The 21,894-nt window shown below is 38.9% G+C and overlaps 1 protein-coding gene and 1 long non-coding RNA gene across 10 annotated transcripts in view; one reads left to right on the forward strand and one right to left on the reverse strand.

Moving 5' to 3' along the window:
• Positions 1-1,315: 1,315 nt before the first annotated feature.
• Positions 1,316-21,894, reverse strand: part of LOC127063805 (uncharacterized) — a 30,898-nt gene continuing 10,319 nt past the window's right edge. The window contains exons 1-11 of one of the 8 annotated variants that reach the window (XR_007781487.1): positions 10,848-11,178; positions 10,525-10,675; positions 9,662-9,741; positions 8,760-9,581; positions 8,219-8,372; positions 7,955-8,040; positions 6,822-7,868; positions 4,933-6,728; positions 3,096-3,124; positions 1,382-3,020; positions 1,316-1,330 (exon numbers count right to left, since the gene is read on the reverse strand). This is a non-coding gene — a long non-coding RNA (uncharacterized LOC127063805). The other 7 variants (XR_007781484.1, XR_007781483.1, XR_007781485.1 and 4 more) reach the window with 7 other exon arrangements.
• Positions 14,906-21,894, forward strand: part of LOC127063801 (hairy/enhancer-of-split related with YRPW motif-like protein) — a 28,874-nt gene continuing 21,885 nt past the window's right edge. The window contains exons 1-2 of one of the 2 annotated variants that reach the window (XM_050994016.1): positions 14,906-17,009; positions 17,126-17,190. In XM_050994016.1, coding sequence (XP_050849973.1) covers positions 17,126-17,190 — 65 coding nt within the window. In that variant the 5' untranslated portion in view covers positions 14,906-17,009. Of the gene's footprint in view, positions 17,010-17,090; positions 17,191-21,894 lie in introns of both variants that reach the window. The other variant, XM_050994015.1, reaches the window with a different exon arrangement.

Below are 21,894 nucleotides of genomic sequence, written 5' to 3' on the forward strand. Positions count from 1 at the left end.
CAACCCAGACGCAACCCAGACGCAACCCAGACGCAACCCAGACGCAACCCAGACGCAACCCAGACGCAACCCAGACGCAACCCAGACGCAACCCAGACGCAACCCAGACGCAACCCAGACGCAACCCAGACGCAACCCAGACGCAACCCAGACGCAACCCAGACGCAACCCAGACGCAACCCAGACGCAACCCAGACGCAACCCAGACGCAACCCAGACGCAACCCAGACGCAACCCAGACGCAACCCAGACGCAACCCAGACGCAACCCAGACGCAACCCAGACGCAACCCAGACGCAACCCAGACGCAACCCAGACGCAACCCAGACGCAACCCAGACGCAACCCAGACGCAACCCAGACGCAACCCAGACGCAACCCAGACGCAACCCAGACGCAACCCAGACGCAACCCAGACGCAACCCAGACGCAACCCAGACGCAACCCAGACGCAACCCAGACGCAACCCAGACGCAACCCAGACGCAACCCAGACGCAACCCAGACGCAACCCAGACGCAACCCAGACGCAACCCAGACGCAACCCAGACGCAACCCAGACGCAACCCAGACGCAACCCAGACGCAACCCAGACGCAACCCAGACGCAACCCAGACGCAACCCAGACGCAACCCAGACGCAACCCAGACGCAACCCAGACGCAACCCAGACGCAACCCAGACGCAACCCAGACGCAACCCAGACGCAACCCAGACGCAACCCAGACGCAACCCAGACGCAACCCAGACGCAACCCAGACGCAACCCAGACGCAACCCAGACGCAACCCAGACGCAACCCAGACGCAACCCAGACGCAACCCAGACGCAACCCAGACGCAACCCAGACGCAACCCAGACGCAACCCAGACGCAACCCAGACGCAACCCAGACGCAACCCAGACGCAACCCAGACGCAACCCAGACGCAACCCAGACGCAACCCAGACGCAACCCAGACGCAACCCAGACGCAACCCAGACGCAACCCAGACGCAACCCAGACGCAACCCAGACGCAACCCAGACGCAACCCAGACGCAACCCAGACGCAACCCAGACGCAACCCAGACGCAACCCAGACGCAACCCAGACGCAACCCAGACGCAACCCAGACGCAACCCAGACGCAACCCAGACGCAACCTACTCTGCAGAAAAAACCTTCAGTCGCAACCGCGGACACAACCTCGGACACAACCCCGGACACAACCTTCAGACACAACCTCGGACACAACCTTCAGACACAACCCTGGACACAACCTTCAAACACAACCTCGGACACAACCTTCAGACACAACCTTCAGACACAACCTCGGACACAACCTTCAGACACAACCTTCAGACACAACCTTCAGACGCAACCTCGGACACAACCTTCAAACACAACCTGCAGACACAACCTTCAGACGCAACCTCAGACACAACCTTCGGACGCAACCTTCGGACACAACCTTCAGACGCAACCTCAGACCCAACCTTCAGACACTACCTTCAGACACAACCTGCAGACACAACCTCAGACCCAACCTTCGGACGCAACCTTCGGACACAACCTTCAGACGCAACCTCAGACCCAACCTTCAGACACTACCTTCAGACACAACCTGCAGACACAACCTCAGACCCAACCTTCAAACACAACCTTCAGACACAACCTCAGACACAACCTCAGACACAACCTTCAGATAATACTTTTTCTACAACTTTTATAGAATTTTCTCACAAGTTGTACGCACCTTTTATGTAAGTCTCACACAACTTTTACACACATTTTGGACATCTCACACAATTTTTGCACAACTGTCATACAGTTCTTATACGTCTCTTTTACAATCTTTCCACAGCTTATGCCGCATAATTTAACATGAAACAGAAGGAAGTCTGATAGAATACTGAACGCAAATCAGACGTACTGCAGGCGGAATGTCATCGAAGCTCAGTCGTGTCTCTTATTCAATAAAGACGCAAGCTTGATGTAACCGTTTTCTTTTTAGACGATTATTCAAAGGCGTCGTATAAATGATCAATCACAAACATTCAAATTCTGATGTCTACTTATAGTTTCTCCTCTGTTTAATATTATATAATAAAATCACACAAATATCATGCAATAAAATTAAACAAATAGTATATATTAAAATGAGACAAATATTATACAATAAAATCAGGCAAATAGTATACAATAAAATGAAACAAATATTAGACACTAAAATCAGTCTGAGAGTGATTACACGGATATTACGGAGGCCTGCTACCTGTTTTAGAAAATGGCCGGTAGAGGCACTCTACGCTCTCATTCGTACGTAGACACTTACGTTCACACCCATATGGCGGTGCCCCTGGGATTATGCAAATATGTTGTCATTTATCGATTCTACGTAATATTTAGAAAAATAAGCTGGGCATTACAGATAAACAGGAAAAACCAATCGATTACCTAAGAGAGAGGAACATAAGAAAAATAATTACTTCATATCACTGAATGGTTTTTATGCGATTACTGTGGAATTACGTCGAACCACTGTAAACCACCATAATACGTACTAGAATTTTTGCAAAATTTGTAAGGGTTACATAGAAACGAGCTTTATGGAAATGCTGGTGGTTACGCCGATTTTTCGATAATAACGCAAACGCCCCACGGACTATGCTAATTGCTGTTTATTAAATAACTACGTTAATATCTAGGATTAGTAAGTTGGTGGATGAAGATACCGTGGAAATTACACGGACATCTAGGAATTATGCAAAATTGACAAGCATTTTGACAAGCGTTAGGTAAAAACAAATTTATTCGCTTATGCGGACACTATGACGTTACGCCTGACGCTCGGAGGCCACCTAAATACGTTCTAGGATTGACGACAAATCTATGAGGATATACAGAAATGCTGCACTTTATGAAGACGCTGGTCGTTACTTGATTCGTAGGAAATAACGAATATGCCCCTGGGATTATGCAACGATGTTGTCGTTTAAGTAACCTCTCTAGAATCTAGGGAAATAAGATGGGTACTACGGATAACCTAGAAATTACGTCGGTATATTAGTAATTATTGAAGACAGATATTACATAAGAATAAAAAATAAAACACAAATACTTCAAATCGCCAGTCGGATAAGCCAAAATCTGTAAGGGTTACCCAGAAACGATGAGCTTTATAAAGATGCTGGTAGTTCGTATAGTCTACGTAAATAATGCAACCGCCTCAGGGACTATTCAAAAATGCTATCGACTAAATAACCTCGTTAATATCTAGAATTAATAAGCTGATCGTTACAGATATCCTGGAAATTACACGGTCATCTAGGAGTTAGGAAAAATCGACATCCATTACGGAAAAACAATATACTTGAGCGAAATCACGAGATGGTTATGCGGAAAAAAAATGAGATTACGGAGAAAGCTCGGAGGCCAAAAATGTCGTTTAAGTAACCTCGCTAGTATCTAGGAAAATAACCTAGGTATTGCTGATAAACCTAGGAACTACGTCGGTACGTTAGGAATTATTGAAAAACCGAGGGATTACCTAAAAAGAAAACGGACAAATACTTCTAATCACCGGATGGTAAAGCGAAGACAGTGGGGTTATGTCCCACGCTGTAGATTGCGTACTTAGATTTTTGTAAAATCTGTAGGTTACGCAGAAATGCCGGACTTTATGAAAATGCTAGTAGTTACGCAAATTCGTCGGATATAACGAGTGCCCCGCGGATTATGCAAAAAAAATGCAGTCGATAAAATAACCTCGGTAATATCTTCGATTAATAAGCCGACAGTTGTAAATACACGGGAACTACACGGTCATCTACGAGTTATCGAAAACCGACAGGAATTTACACAAGTATTACGTATAAATGCAAGTACTTACGCGAAATCACAGGATGGTAATGCGGAAACAATCGGATTACGCCGCATTCTCGGAGCTACCTAAATACGCCCTATTACCGACGCCAAATCTACAAGGATTACACAGAAACGCTGCATTTCCTGAAAACCCTAGTATTTACGCAGATTCTTCGGAAATAACGCGAGTGCCCCACAGATCATGCAAAATAAATGCAGTCGATCATATAACCTCGGTAATATCTTCGATTAATAAGCTGATAGTTGCAGATACACATGAAAGTACACGGTCATCTACGAGTAAAACCCTAGTATTTACGCAGATTCGTCGGATCTAACGAGTGCCCCACGAATTATAAAAAAAAAAAAAAAAAAGAAAAAATGCTGTTGTTTCAGTAACCTAGCTAGTATCTACGAAAATAAGCTGCTTAGAGTATTCTACGAATAACGCAGCTGTTAAGAATGTCAAAAAGAAAAACCCCGACAAGGATTATGAAAAAAGAAAAATTAGAAGTACTTTCGACAAATCTCGGGATCGTTATGTAAAAATACGTTACGCTACGTTACACTAGGGCTTTCAAATCGCGCAAACGTTTCGCAAAATCGCTTGGCGTTGTAAAAAAAAAAAGTTGGACATTGCAACGATTCATCGGAAGGAGTACCCCTGGGACTATGCAAATATTCTGTCGGGTAAGTAACCCATCTAATATCATAGAAAATAAGATAGGATTCTAAATACCCTCCAAATTACAATATACGCGAAGAATTACGCGACGAATAGAGATCACGTAAAAAAAAAAAAATACGGTCGATAACCAAGTGATAATGTGGAAACGTTAGAGTTAAGTAGACACGCTAAAATGAAGCTAAATACACGCCGCGGTTTACACAGAGACGTTAGGCTATATAAAAACGCGGATTCTTCGGATAAAACGAAAATATCCCGAACTATGAAAAAAAAATGCCGCAGTTTAAATAACTTCGCTGGTATCTAGGAAAATGAGCTGCGGGTTGCAGATACTATGCAATTTACGCAACACGCGTAGAATTACGGAACGAACATAAAGGCATTAAGTGAGAAAAATACTTACCGCAAATCTTTGGGTCGCGTCTGGATTACGCCGAAGTTACACCACAGAAGTTCGGCTGAATACACGCCAAGGTTTACACAAAATCTGTTAGGATTATATAGATACGGTGGGCTTCGTACAAAAAAAAAAGAAACTGCTGATTACGCGCATTCGTTCAAAACGACGCAATGCCCTTAACATTATGCAAAAAAAAAAAAATACCATCGCTTCAGTAATCTCGATAGTATGTAGGTAAATAAATAACTCCGAGGTTGCAGATGACCTGAAAAAGACAAAACTCTGGGTGTCCACGTTGGACGTTGCGAAAAATCGACAGGACTTACGTGTAAAAAAAACCATACTTTGCCAAATGGATACTTACGCCAAAAGACGTAGTGGGCGAAATCGCTGGGTTGCGTCTGGCAGAGCCAGAGAATTTACCTAAATAAGGGTTAGGGTTTACGCAATATTTCTAAGGGTTACGCCAATCTGTTCGGAATTACGCAACACGCTTAATTACGCACGAATGGATTCACGGTAGTTGAAACGCTCTACCATGCCCTAAAATTTCCGGTACACGCGTTGGACCGCGTTGAACCGCGCTAAACCTAGATCATTTTTATTTTTTGTCGTTTTACAATCATTTAAGCAATGTACGCTACATATGTACGCTCGGTAGTATCAAACTAATATTTACAGAATACAACCCCGCCGCTCAAGCTTTATACCGCTCGTAGAACGTAGAAAATAATTTTAATCGAACGTTTCGCAGAACAGAAATCTGCTTACATACTGCCTTCCTTTTTTTTCGACGCTTTCTTATTACAATGATAAAAATATTTTTTCTTTTTTAGTATATGAGCATTTCAATTATTCGCGAAGCTGGGATCACGCGATATCCTAAGAATTGTCTAAAAAGATGTTTGTTGTTACGGATAAATACTGGACGACGGTTTTCGATACGCCCAACGGTGGTCTAAAATTCTCTTAACGCATCAAATTTATGTATGCTTTCTATCACTTTACAATTATGCCGCACGTAATTTACAATTATGCCGCACGTAATATCTTGTGAAGTATAAAACAATTTTATGTTAACATTCCGGAAAGAAAAAATCAACTGATGTACTACCTTCCAATTGAAGTTTCATTTTTTCAACGCTCTATAAACTCCAACAATATTATAACAATGATTCTAACAAATTTGTTTCTATCTTGTAATTTTTCGTAAAACATCGCAATTATGCGCAAGACTAAAGCAGGGGAATCGTTTGAAATGCTGGTGGTTACGCAAAACGCTGAGGATTGAACAGAATACGACGTTAGGGATTGCGCAGGTACGCTGAGGGTGTCGCAGAAACGCTCAGGGTATCATGCAAGATCGCTTAGGGTATCCAAGGTACGCTCAAGGTAGTATCGCAGAAACGCTCAGGGTGTCGCAGAAACGCTCAGGGTGTCGCAGAAACGCTCAGGGTGTCGCAGAAACGCTCAGGGTATCGCAGAAACGCTCAGGGTATCGCAGGATTGCTTAGGGTGTCACGCAGAAACGCTTAGGGGTGCGCAAAATCGCCGAGAATTACGTAGAACGTTGGAGCTTAAGCAGATTTAAAGAAGCAATACGCACGAAGGAGAGGCGAGTCTTCTTTCGGTTCGGTAAAATGAAGGAAGCGTTGTTTTCCTGCTGATTTTAACCCAATGGAAGATTCTTCAAGATTCCATCCTTCGTTATTGCTTCCATCGCATCTTCCTGGCTCCTTTCCTTTCCTTTCCTTTCTCATCTTCATATTCATGATAAATCCTAGAGGAAGGAGGCTTTCCTATTTTAGGAAAATAATAAAAATGCAGTATTGAAACCTATAATAAAGTACATGGCGATAAAAAATACTAAAATATCATTAAACAATGCTAACCATGAGTCGCAATTTTACAAAGACCATTTCCAACTAGAGCGTTGAATTGTTCTTTTATCCGTATCCAAACAGTAGAACGAAATTACAATATAGGCTTCCTAAAAGAAAAAAAAAAAAAATTAACAAAGTTAATAAAAATAGTGTTATAATAAAAATATCAAAATGTTAAGTATTCCTCATCAGACAAGAGAATAAAGAACCATCTTGCTCTAACGAGCGTGATACTTAGGAACTGCTATCCGGGAATCCACGACCCAATTAACACATATATCTCGATTTAAGCAGTGTTCGTTCTGTCGTATACTATCGACGAAAAACCTATCGTTTCTATTTCGCAGCGATATTTCAAGAGAGACCATATGATTCGTTGAAATAGTGTTTAAGACGCGTTCGCTTACATAGATTTTTTCATCGATTAAAGGAATGAAGTTACGATAACGTTATCCAACTTGAATAAACTTTGAATTATCAGCTACTCGATGTATATTAAATGAAAAATGTAATCGGAAGAAAAATATACTCCGATGTAAAAGTATCGTTAACAGAACACTGTTTAATCGAAGAATGAATGTGTAAACAGATGTCAATTCTGTTCGACTGTAACTAAATTCACCATGCTTATTTCAAGGAACACGGGCCACGATGTATTGTTAACAATAACGGACGAAATCGCAATGCCTATACCCTGAAAAAATAAATGTAGAATTAGCTAAACGTTATCGTAAAGGGTAACGTGAAAATAAATAATAATATATGTCAACTATTGCTTATCAGTTGTCGTCCTGTGTCCAATACCATTGCTTATCATAGATAAGTAAAACTGATGACGAAAATTTTGAACTTCATACTTCTTTCTTTCTATCATCGAAAATAATGATTCCTTAGCTGGTTGTTAGATCAAGGAACGCTTCCTTCCACGATTTAAGTAGCGTTCGTACTGTCAAGATGTCAATTCTGTTCGAATGTAACTAAATTCATCATGCTTATTTTTAAGAAAACTAGCCACGATGTAATGTCAACAATAACGAAAGAAATCACGTCTACATCCTGAAAAAGTAAATATAGAATTAAGTAAACGTTCTCGAAAATATTATAGTGACAATAAATAACTATTTTTTTCAACTAACGCTTACCAGTCGTTGTTGTGTGTCGAACACCATTTACTATTGTAAATAAATAAAATTGATGACGAAAATCTGGACGTCGTACCTCTTCCATTCTATAATTGAAAGTAACGATGACTTAGATGGTTATGTTACGTTAAGGAACGTAGTAAAATATGTTATATTTCGTAATTGAGCGTGATCGATGTTAATAAATTTACCAGCGAAAATTGTTTTCGATATTCTAGCGGTATATAAAATAGGAGTGTACGTTAAATAAAATATTCTAATTACCTGCAATCAACGAGAGAAAAAAGCTTGGTCGTAACACGTGCCAATAATTATTCAAAATGGTGGATTCTGAGGCAGCAAGGGGGCTGTGGACCGCCGCGCTTGCGCATTACGTCACCTTTGCAATGGCTTCCCAACGTGCTTGTAACATTTCGATCTATTTGTACGAAAATATCGGAATATTAAAAATATGATATAAATTTTTCAATTTAATATCTCTCAAAATAAAGCTCCTAAGCGTGAAAACTATATTTTTAAGGAAAATGTACATAAGCCTGTATGAAATTACATATTTCTCCTAGATCATTTCTATGTAATATCTTGTAGAATTTCTTCTAAGATCATATCTAAGTAGAGCGCAGGTCTGCACTATTAATGGTCGAAAAAAAGAAAAAAAGAAAAAAAGAAAAAAAGAAAAAAAGAAAAAAAAAAAGAATGAAATCAAGAAGATCGGTTTTCTGAGAAACCCACAATAAAATAAACTGAAGAATACAAAACGAAATACAGCTGCAGTAAAAGTATGAATAATTCAAAAATATCTTACGGCTAAAGAACTGTCAACCGCATTACAGCAATCAGGAAACGATCCGTCGAATGATACATCCACTCCGTGATTTAAGCAGTATTCGTTCTGTCATGCACTATCGACGAAAAGTCTACAATTTTTATTTCGCAGTGATATTCCAAGACGGACGAGACGACTCGTTAAAATAATGTAGATTAAGCGCGTTCGCGTACATAGATTTTCCCATCGATCGTCCTCGACGTGAGATCAATTAACGACATCTGAAGCAGGTCTAAAAAATAAGGAGGAGAGTAGAATGTCCTCGGTTATTTTATAATGCTGGACGAGGGCAGAGCAACCAGCGTAAATGCACAGAAAATGGTACGAGACAAATCTCGACCATAAACACGTGCTCGATAAAAAGTGGGTTGCGTCTAGAAAGATTCAACTGCGCGGTGACGACCGTGCAAAACTCCTCCCTATCCTGATGATGTCGATTATTAATCACATGACGACGATGAAGGTTGAAAGAATCCATATAAAATCCACTAATGTAAAATTAAAGAAACAATGTTAAATCAACGTTATTCAATTTGAATGAACCCCGAATTATCAACTATTCCACGTATATAAAACGCACTTCCCAAAAAATGTACAATCGAACAAAAAATATACTCTGACGGCAAATTACTAAAAGAAGTTTCTCTGAAAGAACACTGCTTAATCGAAGAATGAATGTATAAACTTAAACGGAAGACGTCTACTCTGTTGAACTCTAGCCGAATCCATCTTGCTTCTTTCTAGGAACACAGGGCACACTGTATCGTTAACGCTCACGAACAAATTCACAGAATCTACGTCCTGAAAAGGTAAATATAGAATTAACTAAACCTTCCCGAAAAGATTAGTGACAATAACAATATTTTTTAACTAATGCGCACCACTCGTCGTCCTGTATCGAATATCACTTCTTATTGTACGTAAGTAAAATTGATAATCCGGACATCGTACCTCTTCCATTCTATAATCGAAAAAACGATGGCTTAGATGATTATGTTAGGTTAAGGAACGCAGTAGAATAAGTTATATTTCGCAGTTGAGCGTGATCGTTATTAATAAATTCATTCGCGGAAATGGCATTTTTGGTATTCATCGCTGTATAAAATCTGAGTGAACGTTAGATAAAATATTCTAATTAACTAATAATTCTAATTAACGAGAGGACGAAGCTCGAGTGCAACGCTTGGCACGAAACAATTTAGAATGGCGGATTAAGCGGCAGGAAGGAAGCTATGGACCGTCGCGCGTATACATACGTCATCATTCCAATGGCTTCCCCGCGTGTTTGTTGTTTCGATCTATTTGTATGAGAATATCGAAACGTTAAAAATATGATATACGAAGTTAAAAACTATCTAAACGGATATCTTGTTACACCAAACTGTAAAAATTATTCGTTTCAATTGGACGCCTGTATAACTAAACGTTCATGTAGAGACTATTGCGATAATAAATAATAATCTTTTTCAACTAACGCTTACCAATCGTCGTTGTGTGTCGAACACTATTTCTTATTGTATATAAGTAAAATTGATGAGGAAAATGCGAACGTCGTAGCTCTTCCGTTGTACGTTCGTAAATAACGATTGCTTATATGGTTATGTTAGGTTAAGGAACGCGGTACAATTTACGATTCGCAGTTGGGCGCGACCGATGTTAACAAATTTTATCGGAAAAATCGCGTTTTCGGCATTCGATCGGTATATAAAATAATGGTGCACGTTAAATAAAATATTTTAATTACCTGCAATTAACGAGAGGACGAAGTTTGGTTGGGACACGTGCCACGAACTGATTCAGAATGGCGGATTAAGCGGCAACAAGGAAGCTGTATCGTCGCGAGTACGCATTACGTCATCTTTTTAATGGCTTCCCCACGTGCTTGTTGTTTCGATCTATTTGTATAGAAATATCAAAACGTTAAAAATATGATATACGAAGTTAAAAACTATCGAAACGGGTATCTTGCTACATAAAATTATGAAAATTAATCGTTACGATTTGATAAAATGTTCGAGTAAGAATTACAGCGATAACAAATAAGAACCTTTTTCGACTAATGCTTACCACTCGTCGTCGTGTGTCCAACACCATTTCTCACTGTAAATAAGTAAAATTGAAGACGAAAATCCAGACGTCGTACCTCTCCCATTCTATAATCAAAAGTAACGATGGCTTGTATGGTTGTTAGGTTAAAGAACGCAGTAGAATAAGTTATATGTCGCAGTTGTGCGTGATCGACGTTGATAAATTCACCCGTGGAAATCGCGTTTTCGGCATTCGATCGGTATATAAAATCAGAGCGTACGTTAGATAAAATATTCTAATTAATTGCAATTAACGAGAGGACGAAGCTCGGTTGCAACGCGTGCCACGAAACGATTCTGAATGGCGAATTGGGCAGCAGGAAGGAAGCTATGGACTGTTGCGCGTATGCGTTACGTCATCTTTTCAATGGCTTCCCCACGTGTTTGTTGTTTCGATCTATTTGTATTAAAATATCGAAACATTAAAAATATGATATACGAAGTTAAAAACTATCTAAACGGATATCTTGCTGCATCAAACTGTGAAAATTAATCATTTCGATTTGATATCTGTAGAAATAACGCTCGTAAACGTGAAAATATATTTGTAAGGAAAATGTTCGTGCGCCCGCGTACGATTATTTTTCATATAAATGTATATTATTTTCGAGTATTAGTACGAGGAAAGTATTGAGTTTGAAGTTTCTGCTTTTAGAAAGAGAGAGCAACCATCTGATTCGTTCAAAGGTCCGTTTTTGTTGACAGTCCATCACTCGTTGTTTTATGTTGGTTTACGCCAATGATAAATACAGGTATAATTTTTTAACGATTTTGACGAACGAGATCGCTTTAAAGATGAATATTCGAGTGAGAAAACGAGTGAGGAAACGATTCCGAACTTTCGAATAAGCGCTTCGTTTTGTTTGAAAAAATCGTGTCAAAAAATGATGTTTTCTCGACGATAATTCGTGCATAAAAGTAAAGGATAAGGTTAATTTTAAAACGTTTAAATCGTCATTATAGCAAAGTCTCGTTACGCGCACGTAAGTTTGTCCGTTTTTGAGTACATACAAGAGGCTCTTCGTAGAAAGAGAAAGATAACATTAGCATATAGATAATAGTTTAAAGGTTCCTCTACCTATTGTTTCCGGCAAACAACGAAAGAAAAACCGGTCGAGCGTGATAAATTGTTGTTACTACGTGTGTGTATATACGTCGTACGTGTATACAATTCGGAGAATTGGGGAAGTCTTGTAATGAAAAGTATTTGTAAATAAACAAGGGACGATCGGAGAGATCAACCTTGGCAGGACTTTCCCACATTAGTCGTCCTTACTAAAGTGTCGTTAGTACGCAGTATTCGTTCCTCCAAGCATTTCTCCGGACGTGTTTTATCTGGACAACGAACGAGTCTAACAACGCTTGCATCGTGTAAGTATTATATTTCTTAAGTATTTCTCGTAACTTCATTTACATTGATAATCCAGTTGGCACTGGATATAGCTTCACTCGAAATGATAAAGATTATGCTAGTGATGAAATTCAAGTTGCAAGACATTTGTAACTCGGACTGTCGCATATACGCGTATATCACCTGTGCAATTCAAAGAGAGAGATGGAAACACGATATTATAATTGTTAAATTTCTTATCGATTTTTAATGTATAGATTATAAATAAAAATAAAAAAACTTGTATGATGAGGATTAATTTAAAAAATACTAAATGTGCTCTGTGTAATATATTTAAATTTTATAAAAAAATGAATAGTTTATCCACTTAATTGTAATTGTATATTCGGTAAAAAGTAAAGATTAAAATATAATTAGTTTATGATATCCATGATTGTTTACCGCGCATATAAATTTCCAAAGATGTCCATAGTTGGAAATGACAATAGAAGAATTCGTAGTTCTAGGATGTAATTTATACGATTATGTAAAACTTAAATTCTCCGATTTTCAGTAAATATTTATCAATGAATGAAATAAAAGTCTTATGCCTTATTCCGATGATGTCGATTACTAATGACAAGTCAATAATAAATATTGAAAGAATCCACATTAAATTCATTAATGCAAAATTAAAGAAATAAAGTTACAAAAATGCTCTGAGAGTAGGATGAATTCAGAATGCTCAGCTATTCGATATATGTACAACATATTCAATAAAAAATACATAACCGAAAGAAAAGTACGAAAGAAAGTTTCGATAAAAGAACATTGATTAATTGAAAAATAAATGTATAAACTTAAAAAAAAAGATGTCAATTCTGTTAGACTCTAGTAAAATCCATCTTGCATATTTCTAAGTACATATGCCACACTATATTGTTAACCATAATGAACAAATTCACGACGCATATGTCCTGAAAAGGTAAACATAGAATTAGCTAAACATTCTTGTAAAGAATATAGTGATAATAAATAACAATATTCGTCAGCTATTACTTACCAGGCGTCTTTGAGTATTGAATACCGTTTCTCATTATAGATAAGTAAAATTGATGACGAAAATAACGAACGTCGTACTGTATTCTATCGTTATAAATAACGATTGCTTATTAGATTGACGAATGAAATAGGATAATTTACCTTTCACGCTTGAGCGTGTTCGATGTTTATATTTATACATGAATAAATCCTAGCTGGATAAGTCGGTAACTAATTCCAATATAGCAAGTACTTTGTTTAATCTTCTCAATAATAGTCACATCTTCTTTCTCCTTTGTCCGTTTTGCCCTGTATCTTCAATTATTAAATTATTCAGTTACGACTAACCAGCTTTCCACCACAGGTGTGCCAACAGTGGAATTTGTAACAAAAGAAATATATTCTAAAGCGTTCATTTATTCTTACACAATGAATATTCTACCTTAGGATGATGGAAAAGGATGCACTAACACAAATATAGCACCACTAACGTAATCTTAAGAATTATATTTATAGAATAGAATTCCTGTATCAATGCAAATGACATATTGAAAGACATATTATCTCGAAATTAATATTAATAGAATCAATAAAAGCTAAATTATTTTGAAATATACCAGAGTGCGCAGCCATTAGTCCGCATATCGATATCCCAGCACAATTTCCTATCTAATAATAAGCTTGATGTGATTTAAAACTGCTACGTGTATGTACCTATATATAATTGTCTTCTCTTTACTGTTTTTTTTTCTAGCATGTACAATTCTTGGAAGTTTAAAAAATGTAAGATTGATTAGTAGCACATAAAATTAATTGCGTGTGTGCGTATATATATGAAAATCAAATTTAATAAGAAAGGTGATATATGAAATATAATTAATGGCAAATTATTAATTGGTATATCGTCAAAGAATGAAAGAAGCACCGATACAGTAAAAATAAAACAAGATAATTCGAAGTAGAAAATGTTCACAGAAGACGCCGATTATATTTTTGGGGATATTTTTGAGACAAAACGATGCCACGACTTGCGAACATACACGTACGAAAATCGAGTTTTCGACCATTGATTGATATATAAAATAAGAGTATAGGTTAGAAAAAATATTGTAATTATCGACATTTAATTTGAGACGACGATTGCAATTCGTACCACAAAATAATTCAAAATGGCCGATTCAGATTAAATAAATTCTTTTTTATTGCAAAAAGTAATTTTTTTCTTTTGATTCGCTTCTTGCAACGAAAAAGAAAGAAGATGAAAGCGAAGCTGCAGAGAAAAGAGAGAATAGAAGATGTTTAAGGAACGTAGGTAAAAAAGAGCGATGGCATGTAGCGCGTGTGTGCTGCTATCTTTGAAAAGCGCACTTATGCGCGCGCGCAAACGTATTTACACGCCAAGATGTGGTGTGGTATGGTAAGAGAACAGAGAGGGAGAGAGAAAGAGAAGCAGCGAGTGAAAATGATTATCGTCGTTGCGCCGGTGCAGGTGCGGCGGGCGGGAAAGGGTGAGCGGGAGCGCGTGACAGGACACGTGACCGAGAGCACACGGAGCTCACGTGACCGGCCCCGTGACGTCAGGCGCACGTGTCTCATAGCGTGGTACTGCCTCGCTTCCACTATCCTCTCTCTTTCCGCGTCGCCCCTCTCTCCAGATCCGAGCAACATACTGCACTCTGTCGTGAGTTTGCCTTGTGGTCAGTACCGTCTCGAGTTCTCGCTTTACCCTCCTCCCCATCCAAATAACCTAACTTGCAGTCTTTTGAAATAGACTTTCACATAGAAAGTTCCCATTTTCCAACTGTTTCCTCCCTTCTGCTCCTTTTTCTCTATCATCTTCATTGAAACTGTTCGAGAATTCTCTCGAATTCACGTAACGTCGAATCATGGTTACGCGAGAATGTCTACAATTTAAAAATACTTTATGGACTTAAAAGAAATCCTGAAACTTGTTTCTCGTTCCTTCTAAAACGCATGATGTAGATGCATAGGTTAGGTGTGTGTGTGTGTCGTATATACGTACATATATCGATGTTCGGCACGTTTGGATTTATTTTCCAACGAGAGATATGAAAAAAGAAGCGTGCGAGTGACTTTTTGATGGTCATGTTATGTATAGTAGTATGTATACCGTTTGCTAGATCTGTGAGGGATATATGTGATATAGGGCAATGTGGAAATCCACTTTAATTTTCTTTTTGTTGTATTTTGGATATCGTAAGTGCAACGACGAATGTGCGTATATAGTGCTAACGAGTAAGCATGTCGCCAAATCTATTTCGGAATTCTATATCGTTATACGTAATTTTATCAGCGAGAAGCCGTGCGAACACTGGTTTATCGCGTTACACGTCGTGCATTGATAATGGCACCTAGTGAAGATAACCTGGCCGGAATTTCTTTTTCTAAATATTCACATGTTGTTACCAGTAAGTTATTTCCTTGTAACGTCATTCCTGACAAAAATAATACGATGAAACGATTTGTTGGCATTTCGTAAATATGTATAACATTAAATTCCTATTATCGAATCAAGTTTTAATTAAGTCTCTAATCGCAGAATACGTATCTACTAAAAAACATGGTAAACTCAATCTTTAGAAACAATTATCGGAAAATCATAAATTCCCTTATCAAAGAACGCAAGATCGTTCGGCCAGAAGAAAATAAGAATGGATAGGGCACCGAGCTAGATGCATTCGCGCCTGAAACGCGCAACTCGAGTTCGCTCTCTCCCACTCGAGAGATATCGAGTGGACGAGCTAGTGAGCGAAGGAACGAGTAGTTTGCAGGGGCGCCTCGCATTATAAGCGAAAGGTGTTTCATGGAGTTAACGGCACGCGTTTCTTACCGTTCTTTATTCGCTCCCGCTCTCAGACTCGAGTGCGTAAGGTAGAAGGTTACTCGCGATTAAAAGAGTGTGCGCGTTCTATAAATATTTTGACATCTCTTCGAGGAGATAGAGAATATGTAAGATTGTCAGATTTTCTACGGCCCTGCAATATCCCTTCTCTTACTCATTCCCTTTTCTCATCCTCTTTCTCTTTCTTTCTCTCTCTCTCTCCCTCTCTCTCCCTCTGTCCTCCCTCTCTCTGTAGAACGTATCGCGCGGAATTTCTCGGTCGAACGAGTCAACGGCCTTATCGACACGTACACTCGGTGAGCCACAACGGTGATTGCCACAGCATCGTACCGAACTCTAATATTTTTGTTGTTAATGAATTTTTTTTATCCACACGCGGGCGATTCTTTTATTAGAACTTTTCAAAGTGTCTTTATTTTTCCAGACGCGCGGCGGTAATCGCTGTTGCGCGCGCACGAGTAAACGAAAGAGAGGGAAAGCGTGGGAGAGGGCGGGAGGGAGAGAGAGAGAGAGGGCGCCAGTACGAACTTCGCGGCGAAACTGAACACGAAGAAGTCGTGGGCCATTCCTCCGAACACCGGCCGCTTTCAGTACGCTGCATGGTTTTCGCGCGAATATGTCAGTGAATTTGCAGAGGCGAGTCTAGTCTAGTCGTGTTACGGTGCGCGGGCGATCGATTAAGGAGAGAGAGAAAGAATTAATATCACGGCCCTTTCCTACGAAGAGACGATCCTTGACTCTCATTCCAATTAATCCCATGCATACGAGTCTCCCTCTTTTTTATTCCTTTTTTTCGTCTTAGTCGCGATAATCGAGGTAGCTTTCCTGCAAAGATACCTATATTTTTCAACGAAGAGAGGAGCTTCGCTCTTCCTCACGCTCTTCTATTTTTTCAAGCACTAAACAAAGTAAGTGGAGTAAGAGGATCGCCGTTGGGTTTATCGAAACGAATTAGAAAAAGTGACGTACGTTTTCACGTACTGTTTAAGGACATTGCTTACGCCACCTCGTTCTATGCTTCAAGATGATGGAGACACAGAATTATTGGAAGGACAACTCTGCTCATTCTATGCAAGTCAAGTATGAGAGGTAAGGCATATAAAGTGATTTTCGAATCGATTCTTTTGATTGATCGAAATGCTCGTACTATAGATAGTAAATAAGGGATAAGTAAGTAACTTTAGGATGCTGATTTCGAAAAGACACGTCTATTATTTTGTTCGGATCAATTGGACAGCCGGATCGTATCACGCGCGTGCTTTCGAATCGATAATACGTTACACGACGTAAAGAAATCGAGGAACGTTCGTTGTCTTGAGAAAGCGTTTCACGATTGTTTCGAGATATTCCTCTTTTTATTTTCTATCCAAAAATATTTCTACTGGTTACGGCCTATTGATCCGAAACACTCGATTAATATAATAGAATAGTTCGATTTTGGCTTTGATACATCATACGAGTATACAACGAGCAGCATTAATTAACGTATTCAACAAAATGTGTCCAAATAATCTCATTGTAAATGATTTATCGTTTCCATTATAATATTCCCTTCTAATTAAGTTTATTCGTTGAAATCAATCAACGATGCCTGTGACTTTTTTGCAAAGCAAATTATTCTCGATAAAATTGAGAATAATATTTTTATAGAAAACCCAAAAAGAAAATCTTTATTATTTGTTAAAGTTTCATGTAAAGAGAGTGAGAGAGAGAGAGAGAGAGAGAGAGAGAGAGAGAGAGAGAGAGAGAGAGAGAGAAGTATTTACATTTTCGTAATGCGCGCGTCGGTCATGACGGCGTGAATTAAAAATAGACAGATAAGACTATCTGTCCATTCATGGGAAATCGTGAGCGTTCATAGTCGTATGATCAATCGACGGTATCCGAGATGTTTCTGAAAATAATCGAGTACGAACGGGTAAAGAGGCCGTTATCGCGGAGAATACACAGGTGCTTCGATTTTGAGTTTCTTAGTTCGCCTCGTGCCCTGATAATCAAATACTTTCGTAGATATCGCTGTTTTATTTGTCTTTTCAAAAACAACCACAGCTAAAAAATTCATGGCCGTACGCTAGCGCGCTGCAGATAAGATAAAATAGAGAGAAGTCGGCATTTTCTTTCTCTCTCTCTCTTTCTATCTCTTTCCCTCGATGTCGATCGTGCGCCATGTAGTACACATACTTTTTGGCTCGGTCGCTCGACCAAATTAGATACGAACTATAAGCGAGCGTGTAAGCGTTCGTTAAAGCACTGATCGGTCTACGTCGATGACTTTTCTACATTTTCCTTTGTCCGTGTGCGCCCATATCTGCGTGCGTGATATAAAATTTTTCGAGTGATCATTACTATAGATCGTCTGTATTTATCTTAACTTTTCTTTATGATTATTATACTATCGTTAATATGAAAATCAATTGAAGTCAAATTAAAGGAGCGACGATTTGAGAATGGCATGATATAGCGAACCGCTTGAATATGTCAACATCATTGATAAATTTTTGCACGAGAAAATATACGAACTTTAAACTGACATTTAGGGACGAAAAATACAAAACTGGTTTAGAGGAATGATTTTTTTTTTTATATAGGAGACAATTTTATTTATAAAAGTTATCGATGCAACTGACAATTGGGTTTATGACCATTCAATTTTCATTCATTATTTCCATCTTTATTCACTTTACTTCTACATCTATTCACGTGGCAATACGATCGTTCGTGGCATCTTTTTGTCTTACTCGACGCGATCGAGTAGAATCGACGATTAGCTAGTACTTTCCGATCGCTTCAATTTCTCTTATTACTTAAGAACGCTCCTAATGCGTACGATTTGTTTGATATTCAAGGCCCGCGATACGATCATTCGTGTGGAATGCGCGTGCAATGAAGAAGGTCGAAAAAATCGACGTAATCGACTCGTTATGGTGCGTTGGAAGCAAGGCATTATCGATATTATGGACGTTGCTTACGAGGAATTTTCGTAAGAACGATAGAAGCGATTAATAAGAGAGCTCTTTAATTTCTCTCTCTCCCTTTCTCTCTCTTTCTCTCTATCTGCTTCTCTCTCTCTCTCTCTCCGTCTGTCCGTCTTTCTCTCTTTGAAACGACAAGCTGAACAGATTGTGCGCATTTCGTTAAGGTTGAAAGGATTAATTGATATTTTATACCGTTTCCTTCTTTAGCTAATGATGTTCTAAATGATGCATATCTGGTAAATAGAATTATATCTTTTCTATGCGAATGATCGAATTGACGGAGATTGCTTTTTCTTTCTAAATAGATACCTGTTGTATTACCTAGTACGATAAGACGTAACGATATTGTGTTGAGATAACGATTTGATATTTAGAATATTGATCCTTTCTGCGATATTGATCAGTGACAATGACCACTTCTGTTGTAATTCTCAAAGGCAATACACGGAAGTAAAATTATATGAGCGCGTAAAAAATTTTGTTTGTTTTATTAAAAAGATAGGTATAACAAGTGGTTTATATTTCTTTATGTCGGTTTATTATTCGGACGAAGAATTTTGAAGTAATTGCAAAGCGATCGTTCCCTAGACTATTCACTGAAACATTTCCCTCCTCATTTTCATTCTCTCATGGTTTTTCTTTCTCACAAATAAATGAACGATCTAGAGCGACGAACAACCGATCTCGCTTTCAAAATCGTCGCTTCGAAAGCGAACGGAAAAGAAGTCTCGCAGTGACGCAAGTAGGACAAATACATGCGTCATGGAAAATGATATAAAGGTTCATCAAATGTGTGAATTCTTTCCAAACTACCTGATTATTCGAACTCTTCTTACTATTATCGATTCTCGATTATTTTAGCGAAACGAATGTTTCCTCCTCCTCCTCCTTCTTCTCCTTGTACTTCTTCTTTCTGGTACGAGTTCTCGCTAGCAATGGCGAATATTCCGCAAGGAGTTAGTATAGTCGGCAAAGTTCTGTCGGTGGATTTCAATTCAAACAAATTCTTTGGGTAGGCGTAGGGTTATCCGGCGTCTCGAATATACGTATACGCGTACATACGGATATACATATGTAGGTTGATAAGTATAACGCGTTCGTTTCCAAACCACGTTTTCGTTTCTACGCTCTCGGTCACGTAGGCACGTACTTAGTATTGTCCGCTCTCGTTTATGCGTGGGAATTCGCGTATACAGCCAGCAATGGCAGCAGCCTTTGGATTATCGATTGCTTCTCGCCTCGCCTACTCACTCGAACAAGAGTTATCTTTTCCCGTCGCGAGCTTGATTTTATCTCGAAATCTCTTTCCGTTCGTGCTTGCCTTTGTGTTATCTCTCGTCGTCGAAAGCAAACTCGTTAGAGATAGAGACAATAACACTTGTATCGCGAACACTCGCAAGGACTCCTTTTCTCATCTAAATAACGTTAAATATGTATTTAACGATAAATTAATGCAAATATCAATTTGTATTAATTATTTTCTAGTAAAAAGTAATGAAATTTGAACATTGAGATCTGTCGATGGACAAAAGTAGAACGCAGAAACGCACCGTGCTCTTCGTTTTTCATTGTCGGTAAAAAGAAAACCAAGGGAAGGATCCTTCGATGGTGGTTACGTCTTTCGACCAATGGTTCGTTCCTTAGTCTTGCTCTTAGTCCTGCTGCTTGCTCTGGACGCGACGGAAATTTATGAAGGCTCCGGATAGTTTATTACCGTTAAAGAATAGGAACGCGAAGTCAGCGAGTAGAACGTATGCTCGATGGGAAAATGATGGAGAAGGAGACAAATCTTCTTGAGAATATCTCGTAATATTACGAGGAAAGGTACCGTTATTACCTTGCTTCTTTTACTTTCTTTTTCAATGCAAATTGAAATGCGAAAACAAAATAGGAATCGCACCAGCCGTACGCGATTTCGCTCTTGGCTTCCTTCGAAGGGAGGACTTTAAGAGCATTGCTTCTCAACCTAAGCGCGTTCTTTCTTATTCAAAGACGCAAAGGATGGAAATAGAGGAGGTGAGGGGAGAGGGTTAACGAGCGTTCTTTAACTATTGCAGAGCTAACCGAACGCCTACGCCGAATGTGCAAACGACATAAAGCTCGGTTAAGTTCAAGAGAGTAGAATCGGCTCGAGTTTATTGCTTTCAATTAAATTTGTCGCTCGGGTCAATGATTTTACCTCGAAACTTTCCTACGCGTTCCTTACGTTTACGTCGTATCTTTCCTTCTATTCCTTTTTATTTATATTTTTCTTAAATAACAACGACGAAATCAGACTCGCGACGAAAATCTCTAATCTCTTCTCGCACACGTATATCATTCGAAGTTCGAACGTTGAAAAGAGGAAAAAGAGAAAGAGAGAGAGAGAGGGGGGGGGGATATCGACACTCCCTTGTGCATAGAGGTGCTATTTTTCTGTCCGTAGAATTTCGAGTCATTGGAACTTTAACGCTTCTTTGACAGTGAGATATTACTACACTCATTATATTCAAAAATTTCCATTCTGGATCTTCTTTGATGTCGATAATCTTTCTAAAAGATACATTCTTTTTTACAAATGATTCACAATTTTCTTTTTCAAGTTTCCGATTTCGAAACGTTTAGGATATGGTTTGTATCGAAACTTCAAAGAAAGTTATTTTTCTTTTTTCTTTTTTTTTTGATAATAAGAGCAGGACGATACGCAAGACGTGTGTACGGAATTCAATCGGAGTCATTTCGTACTGATAGCCGTTACAGGAACGATTAATTATCATCGGTCGACACGTTCTGTAAATATGGAATATGAACGTACGTGCAATAATCGAATTAATTCTTT

This window comes from Vespula vulgaris, chromosome 5 (assembly GCF_905475345.1).
Source record: "Vespula vulgaris chromosome 5, iyVesVulg1.1, whole genome shotgun sequence".
NCBI classification, from domain to species: Eukaryota; Metazoa; Arthropoda; class Insecta; order Hymenoptera; family Vespidae; genus Vespula; species Vespula vulgaris.